We start from the raw sequence: 14,631 nt of genomic DNA, 5'->3' as shown, positions 1-14,631 counted from the left end.
TAAATTCTGTAGAAAAAGTAAGGGTTTATGAAAATTTTGAGGAAACAAAATGCTGTGTTTTTATTCAAAATGTTAACTTATATTTACATATGTTTAAAAGCAACGCGTAAGTATTTTATTACTAGAACAAGTATCGTATGTGCATTTGATAGTGCGCAATTTTCTGAAACGGCTTTATTTTCTTAACAAAGATTAAACAATGTTAACATAAAATGGACTTTATCAGAAAGTAGTAAGGTGTATTTTTATCCGTGCTGTTGTTGATAGTGAAAAGTCAATCGGTGTTGGTGGTCGACGGAGCCCGAGGCTTGTTCCCACGAGTATCTTGCACACTGGAAAATTTATGGTTATGAACTGAGAAATCTGTCATAAGAGATACGTATAGCGTACCTGAATCTGAAATAGCGTGAATAATTTTTCATAAGGACCCCGATATAGGAGTCTTTGGTTAGAATTTTTCCTAAGAAAAATTACTTGTGCGTTAATCATTCTCGATGTTATTTATTTGACGATTTTGTATACGTTTTGACTTATAACACATTCCCACACGCACACAGTTAGGTAACGGCCATTTCAAATTTATACCTTATTAAAGTTACATTTTAAATCGCGCCGTACCTTGTTGATATTTTCGCAATAAAGTCGACGCATTTAATTTTGATATTTGCACACGTATTTGGACATGCGTCGACGTTTGTCGCAGAAATGTTTTATTTTTATTTGGTTATTATTTATTTGTCTGATAATGAGTAAGTTATTTATGTTTTAACCTTTAATTCCCACAATTACTGTTCAGTTACTATTTCTGTACTATTAAGAGACTTCAAATTTATGACGTCAATGATTAAATTAATCTGTCTCTTGATATTTGCAATTTATCCTATAAGCTGTCGCCCACGACCCTGTTCGGGCGGAATTAAAAAAAATAGTGGCATATGTGTCCTTCCAGATTATGTTCTTCATCTATGCCAAATTGAAACAAACATCCATCCATCCAAACATACGCATTCATAATAACAGCAAGACTAAAATCCGTATATACAGATTTTCTAGTTCTAAAAATCTTTGTCTTCCTTTCTTATTTTGTTCTTATGGAGGTTCTAAGAAATCTATATCTTAAAAAACGTATAAGCACATAAATGCAATTTACTACGACATACTTATTGAGAGTTATAAAATGTTGTCATAATGTCATCCAACAATGTTCCCCCGAATGAGACACTAAAATCACAACTAAAAATTCGACAATAAATTCGCAGCAGCGCCTGATTTCCTTGTGATTATACAAAACGTCGTATCCCACGGGAACTTGTATCGTAAAAAGTGACATATAACATGGTCAGATACATACGCCTTCCAATGAAAGGTCTTTCTTTATTCATACGCAGTAGGAAGCGGGACCGCCTGTGGCAATTCTAAACACTTTTAAATCTTTTACCTTGAAACAATTTCAAAGTACAATGACCCCTAATGTTATCTTGTTTAATTAATTTATAACATCTCTGATTCATCATGTTATTTGGATTTTTAAAGTTTCTTAATTATTTACTAGCTGTCGCCTGCGTCTCCGTCTGCCCTGAGTTAAAAAAACTTAATTAGTAGCATGTGTTCTTCCAGACTATGTTCTACATCTATGACTTCAGCATGATTCGTTGCACTGTTCCGAAGATACCTTCAAACAAACATCCATCCAAACATTCGCATTTATAATATTAGTTAAGATTGATTACTTCAGCTATTTTATATACACGTTTCGTAATATTCCACTCGCTTTATTTTTTTTAATTGCAATAAAAAGATAAAATAAACTAGACTATGTTCCGTTATGATTTCTATGAGACGTACGCCTAAGTAGATTGGTAATGTTTTTTTTATTTAAATCAATAAAAATTATTAAATGGTTTAAAAATAACGGTTGAAATTGGATTTAATTACATATAAGAGAGAAATGTAGGTGATTAACATAAAAAACTATAGAATTAGTGCATTTTTTACACATTTACTGTTATATAAGTAAAAGATGAAAAAATCTTCCGCCATTTTTAGACATTCGAAGTTCTAAATTGTTCATAATCGTACTAAGGCTTAGAAATGTATTTTACATTGTTACGTGGAACTAAGTTTTAAAGTGGAATTTAACTGTAAAGAAGTTTCTATCATTCCTTACATTCTGCTGGCCATATTTAAACGTGCATAAATAAAATGGGACCTAGTAAATTTTAAATACAGACCCTTTCTGACAGGATTTTGTAATTCCTAAGTAGTTCTGTATTTTCTCACTCAATAGTCGTATGTCAGATTTTTTCTACTATTTCAGAATATCAGAATTTAACAAATGCTTCGAGGTATAGTTATTTATATGATACTTACGCAAGATCTTCATTCCGTAAATCCAACTTACCATCAAGGAGAGATATGCGAGTGATCAGAGACAACACCAATTTGCCGAGCGGACTCGAAGACGCTGAACCGGGGTTCGATCTCACCGAAGATGAAATGAGGAAATTTAAAATATGGCCACAAGGAAATATACCCTATTATATTGATGATTTCTCTTTTGGTAATATATTTATAACAACATCTACAGACAGTCAGTACTCTTTTTTCACATATTCCTTATAGGAAGGTGACGTGACTTTATCGGTCTTCACAACTCCTTCCGTGATCGCCGCGTCTTTGTTCCGTAGGGCAATACGGATGTTGTTTTCTAATACGTGCTATGTTAGTAATACTTACCGTGTTTGACTTTTGTTCTAAGTGCTTAATAGGATGACACGAATAGCAAACTTGTTTGCAAGTGACTGCTACTCCTCATTGCAAATCGACTGTCTTCATCCCCTTTTTTTAGGCCAATTTTGGCTAAATAATAATGCATAGTCTTGTATAGTCTGTTGTTTATTTTCTCCAGTATTGATGATTTTTGCTTATAGATAAAGTACTCCGGGATAGAATTCGTAATTACCTTGACCTTACAAACCGCGTAACTGGACTTCGATTCATGGAGCTGCCGAAACCACCGACCGATGAGAAAACCAGATGGGTGCTTTTTGTAAATCGTCAAGGCTTGCTAAATTGCGCAGATCACTCTATTAAAGATTTCACTAACGAAGGAGTACAGGTACTTCTTGTAAGACAAAATTGGCGTAGAAATTTACAATAAATAATTTTTGATTACTTTGCTTACAGAAAGTAATTTTGGGATATGATTGCTTAGTGACCGGCGGAGAACTAGCAGAAGCCATACTTGCCTTAGCTGGGGTACCACCACAACATAATGCTCCTGACCGTAACGAATACATTACTGTAAACCATGAAAATATTTTACCAGGTATTTTGTTTCGAAATTTCCCTATATTTTTTAAATTCTGTAACGTATACTTTCTGAAAAATAGTATTTAATGTAAATAGTTTTATGCTTTTTATCAAATTTGCAGAAAAATATCATTTGTTCAAAGCTGTCGAGGATAATGAATGGTTATTTCATGATATACCTTACGACTATAGTAGTGCTGGCCACTACTCATTTCATAAATATACCAAAAATGGTTTTGCTACTGTAGAACTTAAGGTTTGTAATATACATATTTAACAAAATTTGATATTTAACTTGAAGAAGTTGTACGCACATACACTAGAACACCTAAATTTAAAACTTGTTAACTAACTTTAATATTTAATCTAATTAGCAAAATTAATAGTGCAAACAAAAAGCATAAACATTTTTTTTTCTAATTGTTTTTCCCTTGTATTTAAAGTGTCTCTCTAAGAATATACGAATTCATTTTTTAGAAACAAATTAATATTCTTCCCGGAGAAAGTAAAGGATTCAGTTATAATGACATTTGGAAAATAAGGATGCTTTACAATTATAATTCAAGGAGGAAAGCTTATTCTATAAAAGCTTCCGATTGTATTAAGCTTTTTGAATTTGGTGCTAATTTTAGTAACTATGAACCAATGGTAGAAGATACGATTGAACCCAGAAAAAAGCCCAATAAATATTTAGGGCTGGCTGAAGACAAACCTATAGAAGAAAATACATTTGATGATAAGGAACCAGAAGCTAATAAAGACTTGGATACCGATGATAGTAAAGATGAAAATGAAGGAGAGAAACCAAAACCTGACGACGTTGATGATGAAAAAGATAATAAAACAGTAAATGGTACAAAGAAAAAATTAATAAAAGAAAATACTATAAAGAAATACTTAAATAAAGTAAATGAGGAATCAAATGAAGAAGAGGGAAACCAACAAAACCAAATTATACAACTAAAGCACGTTCTCAAAAAGTCAAGTGATCCATTCCGTGACATTTCTGATTTTGAATCTTGGGAAACAACAAGAACTTTGCAAAGAATATTTACCAAGATGAAAGGATAATACAAAAATAAAATGATTGCTATGTTTAATAATAACCAAATATAATCTATCACATTATAGACACGTTTGTATATCTCGCTTAATGTAACAAGTTTGACAAATTACTTCGCAGCACCATTTAAATTGGCAATTACAGTTTTCTGACTCTTTGATTGTAGTTTGTTTGTATCCTCGCCTGCAACAAAGTTGGTCACAACTGTCCGTTCCGGCAGAACTGATGTTGCATTGACGACCTTCTGTACCTAAAGATCCAGTCTTCATATTAGGTGTACAAAAATCTGGCGATTCCTCGGAGTAAATTATATCTTTCTTGCCAGGACTCTTTAGGTTGGGACTCTCTGGCATAAAACCTTCCCCATTGTTGTTCGATATTACCTGTGAAAGAAATAAATAATATCACAAAAAGTATTGACATGTACATAATAAATGTTCACTGTATAAAGTACATCATTTGATTCTTGTTATCAACGTACCTTTGAAGCTCCTTCAAATCTGTCACGGAGTCGATTACCGATTTCCCTAAAAGCTGGCATTCTCCACCAGCAGGTTCGGAGAGTACATGAACCTGACAGTCCATGACATTTGCATTCTACCCTCATGTTATTTTTGATCGCCTGGAAACAAAACAATGTTAACATCAACGAAATTTTTATCAAAAAGTGATTGAACTTAAGTTATCAGTGTAGTATTGATTCCGATATTGAGTAAGTGTTTAACGTACTTTGATTACTAAATAATCAATATTCCCAAAATTAAAAAAAAAACTAGTTTATTTAACAACTCAGAGATGATGCAATTTACAGATTTTACGTTAAGTAAACAAATAGTTACTAACCAACCTCCCAGCGTTATGGTTGTGGAGTTTTATTAAAGTCTTTATGTTATCACTTCGTTTCTTGTAACGACTGTCCATAAATTCCCTGGACTTAGTCAGGCCAAAGCGTATGTTATCACTGCAGCCTCCCCATTGCCACCGCTCCGTTTCCACTGGGGAAGGAGGAATGGGTACCTGCGTAACCTTTCCGCGACGTGGTTTGGGTACTTCCTGAAAAATGTGTTAAGTTATTATTTTATACGAACATACCACTGCTAAAATTTCAACGAAATCTGTGTAAAAAAACCAATGAAGTACCGTAAAGCAAATACTAGTGGGTGTGCTTTAGTATTAGCTTTTGTTTTAAAAAGGAAAGTAGCCAGCGCAACAGGAGGTTCTTATCCCTTCTAATATCATAGAAGATATCTGTACCTTTTCACAAGAGCACTCTAACAAGGCTCCCGCAGTGCAGGCTCGTGTGATGGCGTATGTCACCCCAGCGGCGGTGATCGCGTTCACGAAGCCCGTTTCTCGAGTATCTGGTACGAAAATATTTAAAGTAAAGAAAGGAGATTTTCACAGCTTGAAAAATAGATTTATGCCTTACCTAAATATATAGTATAGTAAGAAGAGTAAACAACGATTAGGAACAATAAAGATTGTGTAGACTCGCACTGTACACTTGATATTATTGTTTAGTCTATTGGACATTTAAGGTAATAAAATGGTTACCAACCAAGCCAATACACTAATAATTTCAATATTTTTAAGGTGTAAATTAGATACAGTATGGTGTTTATAACATTTTGAATTAAAGGCACGGCAAAGTTAAGCTTACGTTTGTTGAGAAATTGTATTTATTTACCTAGAAATGTCTTAGATTTATTAAAGGTATTCTAAACACGAAATCAATTTTAAATTCACTCATTTCAACAGCATTTGAAGTGGTAAAATCTCGTTGAAAATAGCAATAATATAAATTTTCATGACGAATAATAAGTTAAGCGTTGTGCAAAGACTACAAACGCGACAAGCATTTAAATTGATTCTAAATGATTCAGTTTTATAAGGTAGAAATACCACAGTTTTATTTCTCAAGACAAGTGTTGTTATGTCACATGCAATTTAACACGTAATAAATAGTTTGATTGTGTATTCCAAGTGGTCATTGGTACGCCTCGGGGTATAGAAATAAAATGCAAAAGACGACACATAAAGCGCCTACACAATGATACAAAGTGAAGCTGTTGACCCAAAAATCAATATTCACACGACTCTTGTAATAAACATCGATGAGCTTTACGAATCGAAGGTTCCATCCATAAAACATTTAGGCGTGAGACACGGCCGTCTGGTTCGTCGAACCTAAATAATGAATATGAACAAGCGAACCAAATTAAATGTTTAAATCGTCAAAATTAGAGTTGCAAAAAATTTGACTTATACACCTGGCCTAAGAAAACTGAACACGATACCTAATTAAGAAAAATAACGATAGAAATACAAAACAAACGAGATCAGAAGAAATGTAAACATTGAAACATCATTAATGTGAATTTAGGGGAATTAAATGAATAATTTATAAACAAAAAACTCCAATTAAAATCGTAAACAACGAATTTATTTGAGACTACGTACAATTAAAAAACATAATCAAATGTAAACAATTTAAAAATGGGTTCTATTGTGTCATATGTAAAAGTTAATAAAACAAAAAATCATAAAGATGTCGTGCTAATGTTAGGTAAAATTGAAAACAAAATACAAGTTTATCAAGTTAAAACAGCAAAGACAAAGAATCGTTAAATCTAGTACTTGTAGTTATATTTTAACAAGCTGTAATTCAGCAATAATAGTTGTTCGAGCGTTGGCGTCAATGAATCGAACACCGGCACCTGGCTATAACAATTAATGGCAGGTCAAACGATGTTGGATGAATATTCAGACGGCATGAATAATTTGAAAATTGCTGCGCCAGTCATCTACTGAATATGCGCCGGACATCAACTGAATGGACTCTGTTTTTGTTTAGGTCGATGACTTCATATTGATGGCTTTCAATTATATTGCTCGGGGATTAGTTTCGTATAAACTTGATTTAGCTCTTTGATAGGCGTGCTTTCTTTGCTTTGATTTACAACCGTTTGATTGGTTTTACGTAACGTTATAGCTTTTAAGTTATTTCTTCTATTTTAGCTTATTGGTATAAAGATCTGGTCGATGAGAAGAATTTATTTAATGGTCAGCGTTGGAAATTGTTTTGCTAATTTGTTCTATTAAGAATGTTTTGAATGGGTCTTTACGTAAGTTTAGAATAGTTAACTTTATTACTGATAGACTAATTTTAGATTAATATTTATGCGGATTATAGACAAACTTTATTGTTTCAAAATTTAAACTTTAAACGTTTTTTAGGGGATTGGCTCGTTGGTTTTATTGTTCTGTTAGTGTTTTCGGCGACACTTTTCGCTTTTTGCAATTCTTCAAATAGACAGTTAACGAAAATTGTGAAAGATCGTTGGAGATCCAAACCGTCCATTTTCTATTGAGCTCGCTTATGATTGAGGGAGAGAAACGTAAGAGAATTGTTCTATAAAGAAATTTTGATGTATTCAATTATTCTTCAGGGACTGGATAGAATTTAAATGACTGACAATTTTAACTAAGGCAGCAGGTTTTTGAAGAGTGCCTTTGACATTTTGAATTTTATTTTATAACAGAAGGGGGCAAACGAACAGCGGGAACACCGAGGTGTTCAACGACGATTATTACACGTATTACGTGTATTACACTCACCCAGATCTTTTTTACAATGTTAAAAAGATTTTGTTATAATTTAAAATTAATTTATCAATGTTCACATAGACAAAGTGTAAACCTAAGTCTCAAAACTCAGTAGGTTAAATTGACCTCCTTAATTTACAAGGATGCAAAAACGTTAGTATTTCTGACACTATTTTTCATACAGAAATGTATTAAAGATGCCAAAGTGAAAATTAAAATTGAAGTGTAAAATTACGCGCTAAATGTCATTACGTTATACAAGATACTACATGATATCAAGCGCAAATAGTGAGAGGTTGGCCACTTTTCTCGAAGTTTAGATTGACTGGTTTATCGTATATGTATAGGTAGATGATTGAACAGAGTTATTAGAGAGATCAAACGTCCATAGTGCAATGAGTCGGTCACTATGTGTCGGTCACTCTATGTCGGTCTCTCCGTGTTGGTCACTCCACATCGATTGTGTCAATTGCCTCGAGCGCGTCCGTCCCGCTCCGTCGATCGCTGTAATTGCATGCACGCTTATATACTCGACCTATCACTAGATTAACATGCAAATACTTTGACAACGAATGCTAATGCTAAGCGATTATATAGGCATAAATCCATGTCAAAGCAAGCAGTAAATGTTTTTGTCCGATCCGATTTAGATTATTCTGACGAATGCTTTGTAATTCTTAATATCAAATGTAAATAATGTGAGTATAATTCTAAATTCTTGTCAAGATTTAAATTCAAGCAGTTGTTCGATATCACAAGCACATTCTAGAGGTTAACTCGGCTGGGCGATAGTACGGAGGCATTCATTAAGTGCAGATTAGATAACCGCGACTCTTACGCAATGCGGGGCAGAAGACAGGAGATCGAATCGGGCGCTCGATCGATCCCATGCTAATTGGGCCCGTGTGCCGCGCGACGACGCCGTATCGTCCTCGCATTCCGCCACCCGTCCGAGGAGATACAGGGAAATTTATTGCACAAACAATTTATATAATTGACGTGCGACAAAAAAGCGAGAGTGCACACACATCCGACGCAGAATTCAGCCGGTAATTACACCGCGTCACCGCTCCTCGTCCGCAATACATGTAGGCATTTTTATCAGACAGCGATTAAATTTTGCAAGAGAGCAGAGAATACAAGGATGCGTCCTCGGTTGGAATTATGAAAGGAATGTCAATTTCGAGATATTTTGCTAGTCGTTTAGGGGTAAAAAAGTGGCGAGTCGGAGTGCGCGGGGTGCGGAGTGCGGAGCAGGGAGGCATGGGAACACGTCCGCCCCGCGCGGATTCCTCGCACGCCGCGCTTTTTCCCGGCGCGCGGCGGGCCGTCGATAGGGCGGCGGCCGGCGCGGCCGCGACACTCCGCCGTCATTATAAATCCGTGGCGATGGCGGCGCGCTCAGAGCGGGGCATTCCGCTCGCGTTATGCGCTGTAATTACCACAAAACTCGGCTCCGACTCGCAAATATGTCGTCGGAAACGAGCGACATGACGTTCTCATCACCGAACTTTAGTATTTTTTCCCATTCCACTCGGAACGATACGAATCCGGCATGCGGCCACTTCCCACGACGTCCTCGGCCGATCATTTTAGGGGCTCATGGCAAACGCTTTTTGTTTCGTAATGCCACGAGCGACTGCGGTATGTTGACGATCGTGTCCACTGAATAATTCATCGAAATTTTCAATCGATCAATAAAACCGATGGAATCAAATCGATTCACACTTGTAAGCCGTATGGCTTCCATAATGCGTCCTGAGGTTCGTGTTTTTGCGCTCACAAAATACTTTGAAGTCGTTTCTGTTCACACCCAATCAATCATGGGAGCGCGTGCGGGGAACTCATGAAAATGCTGTCGGGGTTTTCTCGAACTGGATAATTGAAGGTGGCCTCCCGCGAGTGCCTACTTAAAGAATAGTAGGAGCAACCTTAGAACCAGTTCTTGTCGGAAATGTCATTACCGATCAGCTGTTAGCTGTTGCAACAACTAGACTGGCAACATCGAGAGCACACCTTTTAATAGGTACATGGGAATTGTTTGTCCTTTAACTCGTGCCATTTAAACAAAAGTGGACATTACCAGTTTTATTTTATAACATTTTAAATATCTTTAAATATTTTATACATAATATGTTCGCAGATTTTCTTGGTTTGATGTGGAATTTGAAAAGGAAATTCTTTATCACGAGTTAATTTTAATCTTAAGTCTTTTATATCTATATTTCTTATTTCATTCGAGTATTGAGATTTCGAGAGATCGAGAATTATATAATTTAATATTCCCGGCACAGAACATATGAGTTATTAGAACATTAATCAAGTGCGGTGGCGACATAAATTATTTCGATACAAAGCGTAGTGCGAACGCTCCGTGAAGCGTCAAATTGACGCGATAAGACGCCGCGACGTTCAGAGATCATCTCGAACGCTGACCATATGTGAAATTGTTGAAGATTTTGCAATTTTAATTTTATTTATAAGATTTCATTTCAAGGCATAAGCGATACGAGTTTAAAAGCATATAATAAGGTATTTATGCGTCCTCTCCTCCGTTGATTATATTGGCATTACCTCATTGGGCAGCGTTCGCTTCGCTATTTTTATGAATCTAGTTGGCCGCTTGCTCTTTTGCCACCTTATATTATAACAATCAAATTTTACAGGATGAAATTCAAAAATGTGCACTATAATGCAATATTAGAGTCTTTTGTTACATTGCCACTACATCGTACTTTATACTAATACTAGCTGTCGCCCGCGACTCCGTCCGCGCGGGATTATAAAAAAGATAGTAGCCGATTCTCAGACCTACTCAATATGCTCAGAAAATTTCATGAGAATCGGTCAAGCCGTTTCGGAGGAGTATGGGAACGAAAATTGTGACACGAGAATTTTATATATAAGATGATAAATGCGAATCTTTGGATGTATGTATATTTGTTTGAAGGTATCTTCGGAACGGCTTAACGAATCTTGTTGAAATTTGGCACAGATTTAGAACATAATCTGGAAGAACACATATCATTAAGTTCTTTAATTCCGCGTGGGTGGAGTCGCGGGCGACAACTAGTGTAGTATAAATTTAGTAACAAAACGTAACTGAATTGTAAGATGTAGATTTTGGACCACAACATGAATCGGGCGGACGTTCTCGCTAGAAACTGATAAACTGAAACTCGCTTATGCGATACGGATCGCAGTCGCGTTCGCTCGTCTGAGCCGACTTTAAATTAACCGTTCAAGCAACAATTCAGGAATGTTAGATTTGATATAAATGCTACGTCACACCAATATCATCTGATAATCTTTAAGACCTCTCTTACGGTAGATTTCTGACATAAAATCTCTGTATAAAACATATCGTAATCTCAGTCATTAAGTTTGATAAAAACAGAGATGAGTATTTACTTAAAACTGGGATTTTCGTCTTAGAAACTCACACTTAACTGTTCTTATTCTTCACAAAATATTAAGTTTTTCTTTAGATAAATGTTGAAAATATTGAGTTTTTAATCGACTAATAATGTGGAGTTTAAAAAAATGTGAGACCACAAGACTATCACTTTTATTTTATTACTTTTCTTTTGCTGTGTAAAATACTTTAGGGACTTTTTCCAGGAAAAAATAACATAGTTCGTAAAAAAGAAAAATATACGATAAATAACTTACGACTTTCATAATGTAGTGTAATAAAGTAGTTTACAGTGGGTTTCTGAGACCAGGTTTCCCATTTAAAATATATTATTCATCATCATCATCAGCTCACTATACGTCGCCATCGAGGGACTCGGAGCCTACCCCAAGTTAGGGTTGATTAGCCCATAGTCAACCACGCTGGCCAAGTGCGGGTTGGTTGACTTCACACACATCTTTGAATTACTTCTCAGATATGTGCAGGTTGCATCACGATGTTTTCCTTCACCGTAAGAACGTCGGATAAATGTACATATGTAAATCGGAAATCGAACAACACATTGGTACATGGCGGGATTCGAACCCAGGACCTGCAGATTGCAAGTCAAGTGCTTGACCACTGAGCCACCGACGCTCCTATAATATATTATTAACTCTGTTTTATACTGATATTTTGGTCTCAGAAACGAACGGTTAGTGTAGCAGAATTAAGTTTCAAGTTAAGCCATCGAAATGAAATTCAATGAATTATGTACGGGTCATTGACACAATAGGCTTGATGGTTTAATGTAGATCTTTGAATGTCAAATAATTTTTTGTCATAAAATTATATTTAAATAGTATATTTATATCACTAAAAAGAAGGAAGTTGTTATTTTTATAAATAATATATTAACTTAGTGTGTGTAAAAATGTTGAGAACTAGGCAATTAAACTGTTACATGGTCGAAATTTAAAAAGGAAAAAATATGTTCGACTACTAATTAAATGAAATTATGTTCATTAAAACCTCTTTTTTGCGAGTTCGATAAATGTTTAAAAAAAATGCATGCGAAATTAACACGCGCGTTTGACACTTAACACTATTAAATTAGATGTGAAATGATAATTAAATTAATTAACTATGTAAATTAGATTTTGGAATCGAACATACAAGTTTGAAAAACAACAAAAAAAACTTTTTTTTTGTTGTAATAATATACAGAATATATTTTATTAATCAAATCAAAAACAATAAGCAAATTAGAAAGGCAAATTAAATTGGAACTTTAAATACATCGACAAAGCTTTAATTTTGCATATTATATTGAAAGAACAGAGACTTTAATATTCCTTTTAAATGTAATTTAAGTTTTAAAAATTAAATCGCTTAAACTAATACACAATGATTAATTTTATTCAACTTATGCTTATATCTTGAAATATTACAAACTACATTAGTCAAAAAAACTAACATTCTTACTTAAATCAATATAAATGAACACTAAGCGATTCATCTTATATATAAAATTGTCGTGTCACAATTTTCGATCCCATACTCTTCCGAAACGTATTGACCGATTCTCATGAAATTTTGTGAGCTTATTGAGTAGGTCTGAGAATCGGCCAACATCTATTTTTCATCCCGCGCGGACGGCGTCGCGGGCGACAGCTAGCAAATTATAGAAATTTAATCCAACATAACCCAAAACTATCGCGTAAAAAATACTTTATTAAGAAAATTGTAACCATGAATCTCCACTGTTACCCAGTGTGACAATATTATTGCTATCACTTTCATTCCCTTTCAAAAAACAAGGATAGCAATAGTGTAATGATCAAGCCATTGTAACTCATCTTAACAAGTTATTATATTTATACGAGTGTGTGAAGTTACGTAGGCGAATGAGGCACGTGTATTTGAGAGACACGTATGTTTATGAGACACGAATTCGCGGGACACTTGATACTTGGCAAGCGGGACATCATTCACTCGTATAAGGAATGGGGATGAGGTACGTGTAGGAATCCAGATGTCAGAGTTCATATTGCGAATATGGATTATATGCCTCTATTTGTCATGTCAGAAAATTAAAATATTAATATTTTATAGTCAAATCGAATTACGATTAAAAGTAGGGGGTAGATACTATTTTCGCTTATTCCTCATCTTTCCTGATCTACATCCAAACCGTTTTCTTTTCTTAGGCTTAAGTTTCCCTTATAAAGAACTTTATGAGGTAAGGAAAATATATTACAAACTTCTGAGAATTCAAACCTTCTTTTGCGATACGTAAAACCTATTGATAACTATAAATTAAATGCATCAAAGCAGTATATTAAATTATACAAGTTGAATAAGCGAAGTTGCGCAAAAAGAGGAGAAATGACTTCTTTAAACTTGGATCAGTTTAATGCGAGGACAATACATCCCGCTGTCAACGCGACCGCTACGGAATGCTGCGACGAATACGAACGTTTATCTCGTACGATTAATTCAAATATTTAGCGCAATAAATGCGGTGTTGCGGACTCACTATGAAGTATGGACACGGTCAGAGATCACGAACCACTTAAGCAATTTCAATCGGATGAAATACCTCGTGAATTAATGCTGTAGATCCGCTAATTAAGTAGTTATTCACTAATACCAGAATTATGAATACACCTCATAAAGTGAATGTAATTCAAGCAATATATTACATTTCTGTGGTAAACATCCGCTTAAAGAGCGACAACTATGAGTTTTTACTTTTTCGTTCCTCATTTCCTTAAACGTTTTCTAATTTATCTAGCAGATGTCCACCTGTTCTAATCAAAGTTAAAATATTTTCTGTAACTTTCAATAGTACGAATATTCAGATAAGGGTAATTAGTGCCTTTAAAGTTTTGTACCCCTGGTATGCATTGCACGACTCGTAACGTTGTCAGGGCCGTCAACAGTGACGGCGGTGGACGGCGGACGAGGCACGGCGTATGCGACCAATTGCGTCAGTGTGACGGTGTCAGCGCGGGGCCATTGTGGACCCCGTGGCCGATATATGAGTGTCTCGTTGCTGCCGTGCTCCTGATTTATCGACATCCCGGGACTTGCCGCGCGGGACGTGCTGTCGCCGCCCGAATAAAGCGCATTCTCACGCTACCGAACGCACGCGAACTCTCTCCCGTCCCTCGGCCGTATTTAAATGGAAGGATCGTTTCTCATTCCGTTCCCCCAGATATTTTACGTCGGGTAATACGATACGACACTGTCC

General features: G+C 35.4%; 2 protein-coding genes across 2 annotated transcripts in view; one reads left to right on the top strand and one right to left on the bottom strand.

The window, feature by feature from the left end:
• The first annotated feature begins 605 nt into the window (after positions 1–605).
• LOC106127663 (zinc metalloproteinase nas-14-like) lies at positions 606–4,403 on the top strand. Its single transcript, XM_013325835.1, has 6 exons — positions 606–749; positions 2,318–2,560; positions 2,931–3,118; positions 3,187–3,328; positions 3,435–3,568; positions 3,790–4,403. The coding sequence occupies exons 1-6, from the start codon at positions 683–685 to the stop codon at positions 4,381–4,383; spliced, it is 1,368 nt and encodes a 455-aa protein (XP_013181289.1). The 5' UTR covers positions 606–682; the 3' UTR covers positions 4,384–4,403.
• Positions 4,404–4,408: 5 nt separating this feature from the next.
• Positions 4,409–14,631, bottom strand: part of Wnt6 (Wnt oncogene analog 6) — a 33,907-nt gene continuing 23,684 nt past the window's right edge. The window contains exons 3-6 of the mRNA XM_013325836.1: positions 5,630–5,736; positions 5,219–5,428; positions 4,857–4,997; positions 4,409–4,758 (exon numbers count right to left, since the gene is read on the bottom strand). Coding sequence (XP_013181290.1) covers positions 4,438–4,758; positions 4,857–4,997; positions 5,219–5,428; positions 5,630–5,736 — 779 coding nt within the window. The 3' untranslated portion in view covers positions 4,409–4,437. The remainder of the gene's footprint in view (positions 4,759–4,856; positions 4,998–5,218; positions 5,429–5,629; positions 5,737–14,631) is intronic.

Source organism: Papilio xuthus, unplaced genomic scaffold, assembly GCF_000836235.2.
Source record: "Papilio xuthus unplaced genomic scaffold, Pxut_1.1 DF824655.1, whole genome shotgun sequence".
NCBI lineage: Eukaryota > Metazoa > Arthropoda > Insecta > Lepidoptera > Papilionidae > Papilio > Papilio xuthus.
Note: the sequence above shows the minus strand (reverse complement) of the source record. Positions and strands in the feature narration are given on the sequence as shown.

Excerpts from the sequence above, each read along its gene's own strand:
- LOC106127663 (XM_013325835.1), top strand. The coding sequence starts at position 683 with ATGCGTCGACGTTTGTCGCAGAAATGTTTTATTTTTATTTGGTTATTA. Across the intron at positions 750-2,317 it reads ATTTATTTGTCTGATAATGA|AATATCAGAATTTAACAAAT; the intron begins GTAAGTTATTTA and ends CTACTATTTCAG. Across the intron at positions 3,569-3,789 it reads TTGCTACTGTAGAACTTAAG|AAACAAATTAATATTCTTCC; the intron begins GTTTGTAATATA and ends TTCATTTTTTAG.